Source organism: Salvelinus sp. IW2-2015, linkage group LG20 (genome assembly GCF_002910315.2).
Source record: "Salvelinus sp. IW2-2015 linkage group LG20, ASM291031v2, whole genome shotgun sequence".
NCBI classification, from domain to species: domain Eukaryota; kingdom Metazoa; phylum Chordata; class Actinopteri; order Salmoniformes; family Salmonidae; genus Salvelinus; species Salvelinus sp. IW2-2015.
The window spans coordinates 12214765-12225474 of NC_036860.1; the positions used below are offsets into that span (position 1 = coordinate 12214765).

Below are 10710 nucleotides of genomic sequence, written 5' to 3' on the forward strand. Positions count from 1 at the left end.
CCTCCTTCCTGATATTTATGCACTTACCAACTACAGCCATATTCATGTATACATTGATCTTTGTAGTAAAAGCTATATATTTTTTATCATCCCGTGTTGTGTTTTTCCATATCCTGTACCCATCTCAGGTTTCCATTGACCCTGCCCTATTCAAGCACCTGTGGCTTAAAGAAAAGGCTTCAAACTGATGCTGCGTTGTGTGTGTGTGTGTGTGTGTGTGTGTGTGTGTGTGTTGTGTATGTGTGTCGTGTGTGTGTGTGTTGTGTTGTGTGCCTACCACCCCATCCCACTACCATGTAACCCTGCATCTATACAGAATACCAAAACCCCAGCACCCCATCCCAACACCTCCTCTCAAAACTTCCTGTAGATCTTCTGCACTAAAATCTCTCTCACCATAATATTTCCCTGCTGCTGCAACTGCCACATCTATCTTCTGTGATTTCCGCTCCATCAGTGCAGTTGATCACCATGGCTATAAATGCAAAAAATCCAACCTCACTATAATTAATCTTCTCTGGCGCTCTCTCTTCAGGCCTACTCACTGGGGGGGATACCAGTCGACTCACTCACCCTCACTGCTTCAGCATAGGAAACTTTCTTCCCCACTCAAATGCTAAAAATCTCAACCTGTCTCTCTCTCACAGGGCAATTCGGACCCCCACAGTTGACACGCAGTGCTGTATCTACCCCAAATGTACACTCCCTCTGACTATGCTCTCCTGCACATTTCTCACAGCATGGGATCTCACAGATCTACACGCTGCTGCAACATGTCCGAATCCTTGYCACCTAAAGCACAGTAACGGGTTCGGAACATAGCCCCTCACAGAATAGCAAATATAACCTAATCTGAACTTATCAGGTAGAAACTCTGTGTCATAGCTCAACAAGGCAGACAGGGTATTCTTAGTCTCATCATTGCCACCGGGTCTACATCACATTTTAAGGCGGGCATCACAAACACTAGGAATATTCCTTTTCATTTGATCCACCTCTACACTCAACATTGCCCCACTGAGCACCCTGTTTAGCGGCACCCTGCTCCGGAGCTGCTGCGGAGAGCAAAGCAGGCCACAGTTTGAGCCACGAGCTGTGTGACTCGAAGCACCCACTTCCTCTGGGAGGCAGATACACAAAAATCTCAACAATTCCACTTCTCAAAACTTTCACAGATGTAACCATTTCCAGTTTATCCTTTACCCAACTTGAAACAACATATGGGTTGGCCAAAAAGTAGGAATCCACTCTTTCCAAAAATCTCACTCCTACCGGTCCAAAATCAACTTTGGTAAGACTCTCAGGGCAAACGCTGGAAGTCTCTACCACACCTGTTGCTGCAGGTAGACCCACTACATCCTGAACTGGCTCAACTTCAGAGCGCTCACCACTGCCGACTGACTCCATTACTAGATCATCAAGGTTCTCAAGAGAGCATGAAGACTTGTAATACTACTAGCCACCTAGCAATTTTATGAAGTTTGCTTTAGCTAACCCAGATAGGTTCCCAATCTCCCAACCTCATAACTAGCTACCAAGAAGCCATTTTTAGGCTATAAATCAAGTTAGAGTAGCTAGCTTGACTAACTATTTTAGCTGGCATGCCTGTTGGAAAGGTTAGTAGACTTTAGAAAAGTAATAAATTACTAAATCTACTGAATAAGATTTACATTCCTTCAGTATTTTACCAAGATTTTGGCAGCGATGCAGCTAAGCATATTTAGTTTCTTGAGATAAATAACCCCAGTCAGGAGGATACAAATGTAACCGATGTGAAATGGCTAGCTAGTTAGCGGTGGTGCGCGCTAATGGCCTTTCAAACGGTGACGTCACTCGCTTTGAGACCTTGAAGTAGTGGTTCCCCTTGCTCTGCGAGGGCCGCGGCTTTTGTGGAGCGATGGGTAACGATGCTTCGTNCCCCTTGCTCTGCGAGGGCCGCGGCTTTTGTGGAGCGATGGGTAACGATGCTTCGTGGGTGACTGTTGTTGATGTGTGCAGAGGGTCCCTGGTTCGCGCCCGGGTCGGGGCGAGGGGACGGACTAAAGTTATACTGTTACACAAACACCTCAAAATGTATGCTTAGATATGCAGAAAAATAAACATATTTTTACATAGAATTAAGCAAAATGGAAATGTTTTAATGTTTTAAAGTTTGAATTACATTAGATATAACAGACTGACCCTAGCCCCCCAGCACATAGACTGGAGACTGAGACAGGGGTTGGTTTGGGGGACACTGTGGCCTCGTCCGACGATACCCCCCCCCCAAAAAAAACAATTTGACCAAATATAATGGTATTTCTCTGTAAAAAAAATGAACAACAGACTTTCAGCATGCTTAATGAGAAGGGCACTCAACATGTACTGCACTGACACACATGACTGAGGATTGATTGAAAGAAATGGATAATAAGAAGATTGTGGGAGCTGTACAGTTAGACTTCAGTGCAGCCTTTGATATCATTTTTTATAATGTGTTATGGCTTTTCACCCTCAGCAATATTGTGGATTCATAGCTATCTATCTAATAGAACTCAGAGATTTTTTTTAAGGAAGCTTATCTAATTCAAACATAATTCAAAAGTGTGGTGTACCATAGGGCAGCTCTCTAGGCCTTCCACTCTTTTCTATTTTTACCAATGGCCTGCCACTGGCTTTAAACAAAGCATGTGTGTCCATGTATGCTGATGATTCAACCATATACGCATCAGCAACCACAGCTAATGAAGTCACTGAAACCCTTAACAAAGAGTTGCGGTCTGTTTTAGTAACTAACTGGTCCTGAACATCTCTAAAACTAAGAGCATTGTATTTGGTGCAAATCATTCCCTGAGTTCTAGACCACAGCTGAATCTGGTAATAAATGGTGTGGCTGTTGAACAAGTTGAGCAGACTAAATTAATTGGTGTTACCTTAGATTATAAACTGTCTTTGTCAAAACATATAGATTCAATGGTTGTACATTTTTTGGACATTAACAACTGTTTTCAATGTTGACTAGAGACTACAGTGAATACATTTAGTTATTTCCGGAAGTTATACCCTCACTTGCTCATTCCTCTATGGAATGAATGAGAAACACTGGGCTAGTTTGATTGGTAAGGTGAAAGCAACCAACTGTAGACGAAAGTCGAGTGAAGTAGGGGGAGGTTAATCTGCGACAGCCGACAGTCGGATACTGATGTGGTTTTCCAACAGCAAAGCTCAGTGCAACAAGTCAATGTTGCCATTGTTTATTATAATAAACATTTCTCCAACCCCCATATCACAAACTGAAAATAGATACAGTTGAAGTCGGAAGTTAACGTACACTTAGGTTGGAGTCATTAAAACTCGTTTTTCAACCACTCCCCAAATTTCTTGTTAACAAACTTTGGCAAGTCGGTTAGGACATCTACTTTGTGCGTGACACAAGTAATTTTTCAACAGTTGTTTACATACACTAAGTTGACTGTGCCTTTAAACAGCTTGGAAAATTTCAGAAAATTATGTCATGGCTTTAGAAGCTTCTGATAGGCTGATTGACATCATTTGAGTCAATTGAAGGTGTACCTGTGGATGTATTTCAAGGGCTACCTTCAAACTCAGTGCCTCTTTGCTTGACATCTTGGGAAAATCAAATGAAATCAGCCAAGACCTCAGAAAAAATTGTAGACCTCCACAAGTCTGGTTCATCCTTGGGAGCAATTTCCAAATGCCTGAAGGTACCACATTCATCTGTACAAACAATAGACGCAAGTATAACAACCATGGACACGCAGCCTTCATACGCTCAGAAGAGACGCGTTCTGTCTCCTAGAGATGAACTACTTTGGTGCAAAAAGTGCAAATCAATCCCAGAACAACAGTACAAAAGTATCTATATCCACAGTAAAACGAGTCCTATATCGACAAAACCTGAAAGGCCGCTCAGCAAGGATGAAGCCACTGCTCCAAAATCACCATAAAAAAGCCAGACTACGGTTTTCACTCCACATGGGGACAAAGATCGTACTGTTTTGAGAAATGTCCTCTGTTGATGAACAAAAATAGAACTATTTGGCCATCGTATTTTGGGAAAAAGGGGAGGCTGCAAGCCGGAAGAACACCTTCCCAACCGTGAACCACGGAGGTTGCAGCATCATGTTGTGGGTGTGCTTGCTGCAGGAGGACTGGTGCACTTCACAAAATAGATGGCAACATGAGGGAGGAAAATTATGTGGATATATTGAAGCAACATCTCAAGACATCAGTCAGGAAGTTAAAGCTTGTCGCAAATGGGCTTCCAAATGGACAATGACCCAAGCATACTTCCAAAGTTGTGGCAAAATGGCTTAAGGACAACAAAGTCAAGTATTGGAGTGGCCATCCACAAAGCCCTGACCTCAATCCCATAGACAATTTGTGGGCAGAACTGAAAAAGCGTGTGCGAGCAAGGTCTACAAACCTGACTCAGTTACACCAGCTCTGTCAGAGGAATGGCCCAAAATTCACCCAACTTATTGTGGGAAGCTTGTGGAAGGCTACCCGAAACATTTGACCCAAGTTAAACAATTTAAAGGCAATGCTACCAAATACTAACTGAGTGTATGTAAACTTCTGACCCACTGGGAATGTGATGAAAGAAATAAAAGCTGAAATAAATCATTCTCTCTACTATTATTCTGACATTTCACATTCTTAAAATAAAGTGGTGATCCTAACTGACCTAAAACAGGGAATTTCTACTAGGATTAATTGTCAGGAATTGTGAAAAACGGAGTTTAAATGTATTTGGCTAAGGTGTATGTAAACTTCCGACTTCAACTGTATGTGTGTACACTGTACAATCAATTGGTGACAGAGAGAGACTCAAATATCACATTAATTTGACATAATCCACTGTATACATGAATTGTGGCAAAGTTGGTTTCCGTTTCAGTCACATCTTCGGTCACGTTCGTGTGGGTCAAACAAAAACACCCTAATGATTTTTCTTTTTGGCAATAGAGCCTCCCACAATGCAGGTGATGGCTGCAGGATGAAGTTGCTGTTGATCAAGTGATTTTTGTAAAGTTCATGCAGTCGACAACTATTATAACCAGGTCAGGAGAATTTATTTAACAGATTAGGATAATTAGGTTAAGGTTAGGAAAAGAGTTAGGGTTCAACGAAAAGGTTCTCCTAACCTGCTACAAAAATCACTTTTACTCGTAGCTGTATCGAAGTGTTGTGAAAAGAGTGAGTGCGTTCGAGCAGATCACTTTTGTCAAGCCTTGCATTATGGGGATAGAAATTGTGACACTTACGCAACAACTGCATGAACTATACAAAAAGCATGTGACCAAAGGACATGAAGTTATGACTGCAGTCGACTGCAAATTTCTTCAGTTGCTCTTCATCCTGCAGATGAAACTTCATCCTGCAGCCATCGCATGCATTGTGGGAGGCTCTATTGTCAACCAATCATTAGGGTGTTTTTGTTTGACCCATGAGAACATGACCAAAGATGTGATTGAAACAGGAACCAATTTTGCTGCGAATCATGTATACAGTGAATATGTACAATTGAATGTGATATTTGAGGCTCTCTCTCGCCAATTGCTAGTACAACATAAGCACATATATTTACAGTTTGTGAGTGTGTGATATGGGTGTTGAAGACATGTCTATTTCGACATTACAAAGAGAAAAACTTTTATAAACAATGGCAACACTGCCATGTTACACTGAGCCTTGCTGCAAATAAGGTAGCGAAGGCAGCTCTGAAAAAGGAGGAGGGAGATGTGGTGGTCCTGTTAGGGGGGGGGGGGTGGAATGTGGGAGCATCACAGTGGAGGGGTTGACCCAGGAGTGGCAACGTGAGTGGGAGAGAGAGCAGCGGGGGAGGCATTTTTTCTCTATCCAGAATTCTGTGAGGAGGGTTGTAGGAATACCTGGGGAGTGAAAGGAGGGATGGGGTTCTGTTGACAAGGCTAAGGTTGGGTCATTGTTAGTGGGTAAACCCCCAGGTGGGAAGTGTGAGTTGTGGGGAGGTAGAGACTGTGAAGCATGTCCTGTTGCAGGCGGTATGCTGAGGATAGGATCACTTTTTTTTCTGTTAGTTGGCTGAGTTATAAACACATTTTCGCCTAAAATTTTCTCTATTCCACCGGCCTGCTACGGGTTTGAGGCTATTACATATTTGAATATGTAATTCGCACTCCGACCTGAGAATGGTAGCAATACGCAAGACAGAGTCTAGTCTGCCGGAAACGCACAAGGAGAAGGAGAGCGGGACGAAAGAAGCGGTTGCTATGGCCGACATGTTTCCATGTCAACAATAAATGGACCAAGCTTCTCCTGATAAACTAGCCAGAGGTAAGTAGCTAGCTAGGTTATCTAGCTAGCTATTTAGTTAACTTGCTATCCATAATCAAGTACATTTCAAAGAAGAATGGCTCATAACGGCGTGCAATGGTTGCAACTCTTTCATTAACTTGCAGCATTGCATTGCAACTAAGAGAACGTTAGTGAGAAGGCAAGACAACACCCCACACAAGATAACTAGCTAACGTTACAGTTAGCTAGTTAGGCAGATACTCTAGTAAGGCAGATACTTTAGTAAGATGTCTAGTTAGTTAGCTACCTGTTAAAGTTTGCTGTCATAGCTAACGTTACACGTATAAAGACTAACGTTACTAGCTAGCTAGCTAGCTAACGTTAGCTAGTCAACCCTGTGGATACCTTTCGCCCATTTTTGATAATTGCCTAAATATGCTTGACAATGTCATGCACGTCACTTTCCTGGCCATAGTGACCTACCCTGCAGTCACTACATTCCTTGCTTGTGTTGTCATGGGTAGAAGTAAACGAAGACGAAGTGAGCAGGACTAGGAGGGTCTCTTTAGTTCAGCCTTTTCTCATAGCTAGTACTTGACAAACATTGTGGCCCGAAGGCTATGCTTCCATTCAAATGTGAGTGTGCTTTCTCTAGAAGGAGAGGGGAATGGCAGAGACAACAGAGAGCAAGAAGGAGGAGGCTGATTACAAGAGGCTCCACAGCTTCCCACTCATCAGGGTGAGAGAGTCTTGCTGCTGTGACACATATGTGGTTCACAAGTACAGGCGTTGTGACTGGGTTTCGTGGAGTAAATGGTGAGTGTTGTAATGTATTGTTCTGATTTCTTCACAGCACACAGACATGCCAGAGGAGATGAGAGTGGAAACAATGGAACTGTGTGTCACAGCCTGTGAGAAGTTTGCCACCAACAATGAGGTCAGGACCATGTCTGTCTGTACACTGTGCAGCTTGATTATTACAGCACACTCAATATTGCTTTAATCCACCCACTCATCCGACCCAGTCACTTTTTAAAACCAGGCCTGTATGTAATCCACCCACTCAGCCAGTCAGGCATTGTGTCAGCCTGCCTCACCACTCATGCCAGCAACCCTGTGTGTCCATCTGGACTAGAACACTGGTTGTCTCTCTCTTTCTCCGTTTCTCTCTCCTTCTGTCTCTCTCCTCCTCCCCTCTGTATTTTACCCCCTCCATCACTTCCTCTCCTCCCTCATAGGCCCGATTCCAAATGGATCCCTCGTTCCTATCCTCAGGTGCTTGTTATGGATAAGTGTTCTACCCCCAGTGGGCTGGATGGAGTTTCAGCCATATTGCTAACTCCTTTCCTTTACTCTCAAATTCACAAGGGGGTATTGACAAGGGCTTAGGGATAGGAGCCAGGGATTTGGTTTGGAATCGGACCAGACGGTCCAGTTATTATATGCCGGATCCCATAACTTTAAACGTCTGTGCGTTTAACTCTGAATTTTCGCTAACATCATGAATTGATGACAAATAGTAGATTTGCATGAAAATGTACGTTTACAGCTTCAGATTTGGTTTCTGTGTGTTCTCTAACCTCTCTCTCGCTCTCTCCGTTTCAGAATGCGGCGAAGATGATCAAGGAGTCGATGGATAAAAAGTTTGGCAGCTCGTGGCACGTGGTGATCGGGGAGGGCTTTGGCTTCGAGGTGACACACGAGGTCAAGAACCTGCTGTACATGTTCTTTGGAGGCAGCCTGGCCGTGTGTGTGTGGAAGTGCGCTTAGCACACACACACAAAACACACACAAAACACACACAGGCTACACACACACACCCCTCCCATCCAGTGTGTCTCTACCTAACGAGTGTGTTTATATATTTATATACACATCCTGGATGATTCACCCATCTCTGAGCTTTGCAGTATTTTTCTTTGTTATTTACTGATCGTGTGTGCGTGCGCGTGTGCCTGTGATGTCCCATATATCATTGATTGATTAGGCTAAGTCATTCTTGATATATTGTATTCAATATCAGCATGTCACACTCTTGCCTTGTGTGTGCCCAAACAGTATGAAAATGACCAAGTTTTATCTGTATACAAATGTGATCATTTCTACAGAGCAGTGAGTTCACTGCATGAACGAGTCTGCTGTCTCTCCTACTATCCTACTGATGGAATTCAGTGGGGCTGAAACACTTGCACTCTCTTTCCCTATTGCTTTCTGCTCTACTTCTTTAACTCGAGGCGGCGTGCGTGTTCTCATCATCTCCTCATGCTCACCTTTTGAAGAAAAAAATTTGTCCAGCTCCATGTCTTTCCTCCACACCGCCTGTACGTTGGCACACTGTCGTCTCGGTGGGCTGCCATGCCATCTGCTGAAAAACATCCTTACACAAGCACGCACTCTCTCTCAGTCTCTCTTATTGCTCTCAATTCACACTATCTCTGTTTCTCTAATCCTCTCTCTAGATTCTTATTGCTCTCAATTTACACTATCTCTGTTTCCCTAATCCTCTCTCTAGATTCTTGTTGCTCTCAATTCACACTATCTCTGTTTCTCTAATCCTCTCTCTAGATTCTTATTGCTCGTCCAATTCACACTATCTCTGTTTCCCTAATCCTCTCTCTAGATTCTTGTTGCTCTCAATTCACACTATCTCTGTTCTCTAATCCTCTCTCTAGATTCTTATTGCTCTCAATTCACACTATCTCTGTTTCCCTAATCCTCTCTCTAGATTCTTGTTGCTCTCAATTCACACTATCTCTGTTTCTCTAATCCTCTCTCTAGATTCTTTTGCCTCAATTCACACTTCTTGTTCTCTGAAATCCGCTCTCTAGATTCTTGTTGCTCTCAATTCACACAATCTCTGTTCTCCAATCCTCTCTCTAGATTCTTGTTGCTCTCAATTCACACTATCTTTGTTTCTCTAATCCGCTCTCTAGATTCTTGTTGCTCTCAATTCACACTATCTCTGTTCTCCAATCCTCTCTAGATATATATTTTTTTATCTCCGTCTTTAGTAGTATAGCTTTAGTCCTCACCTTTCAGACATGAGTCCCATAAGCCACCCTTGTCTGTGTCTCTACTCCTCCTATAACTGATAAGATAGCACAGGGACTTTTATATCCTCTCAATGTACAGTAAATACTTGAATTTGAATGTGAAGATAGAATCTGATTTTGTATATGATCCTCATGGGCTTTTTATGAAAGAGCTTGTTGTTGAAATAGTTATTTTCTGTCACACCACTGTTATAAGAATGTCATGGATAGGTGTCGTTGTTCTGAATTTGTATCACAACTGATGATATTACATGAGCTATTCTGACTCTCTAGGCCTAGGCATTGCATTTCAATGAATATCAACTAGGCATGCAGTCTCATTGCCACATAGAAACCTTTATGTTGTCAACTGTGGATGTCACCAGGTACCATAACACTGATGCGTTGTATTGTTGTTTTCACTTCACAACACTGTGTGTTTGCATAAATTCATTGCACATGAAATTATTCCTGAAAGTGATTTTTTAAAAAAAATGAGTTTTTTCAAATCTTCCGATTTTGGGTGTTGTTTGTTGAAAGTGAATGACAGTATGTGGACTGGGGATTTATATATACAGTATGTCTCTAGTGTCTATTCACTATGAAGCAAATGGGACGAAATGGGGAGGGACCTACCTGAATTTGTCCAGTAAGAAACACTTGTTTTGTTTTTCCGTTGCAAAACGTTTGGTTATGCTATTCATAATGCAACAACCAACAGAGCAATCTGCCCTTTGATGTAGTAGTTTCATATTAGAGAAGTCAGGACTGCTAGGCCCTTGGTGGTCCTTCTTATCTATAGGACAAGCTCTGAAGTAAATACATCTATATAGCAAGGCACTTAACCCTAATTGCTCCTGTAAGTCCCTCTGGATAAAAGCATCCGCTAAATGACTCCCTTAGTGTGAGTGAACCTAAGAGCGTCCTATCTCCCTGGGGGTGAGTGAACCTAAGAGCGTCCTATCTCCCTGGGTGTGAGTGAACCTAAGAGCGTCCTATCTTCCTGGGGGTGAGTGAACCTAAGAGCGTCCTATCTCCCTGGGGGTGAGTGGACCTAAGAGCGTCCTATCTCCCTGGGGGTTGATGGACATCAAGAGCGTCCTACTCCCTGGGGGTGAGTAACCTTAAGAGCGTCCTATCTTCCTGGGGTGAGTGAACCTAAGAGCGTTCCTATCTCCTGGGGTGAGTGAACCTAAGAGCGTCACTCCCTGGGGGTGAGTGAAACCTAAGAGCGTCCCTATCTCCCTGGGGGTGAGTGAACCTAAGAGCGTCCTATCTTCCTGGGGGTGAGTGAACCTAAGAGCGTCCTATCTCCCTGGGGGTGAGTGAACCTAAAAGCGTCCTATCTTCCTGGGGGTGAGTGAACCTAAGAGCGTCCTATCTCCTAGACTAGAGAACG

General features: G+C 43.2%; 1 protein-coding gene across 1 annotated transcript; it reads left to right on the forward strand.

Annotated features, from left to right (window-relative positions):
* Positions 1 to 6210: 6210 nt before the first annotated feature.
* LOC111981915 (dynein axonemal light chain 4-like) lies at positions 6211 to 8187 on the forward strand. Its single transcript, XM_024013404.2, has 4 exons — positions 6211 to 6318; positions 6935 to 7018; positions 7133 to 7216; positions 7885 to 8187. The coding sequence occupies exons 2-4, from the start codon at positions 6947 to 6949 to the stop codon at positions 8047 to 8049; spliced, it is 321 nt and encodes a 106-aa protein (XP_023869172.1). The 5' UTR covers positions 6211 to 6318; positions 6935 to 6946; the 3' UTR covers positions 8050 to 8187.
* The last annotated feature ends 2523 nt before the right edge of the window (positions 8188 to 10710 follow it).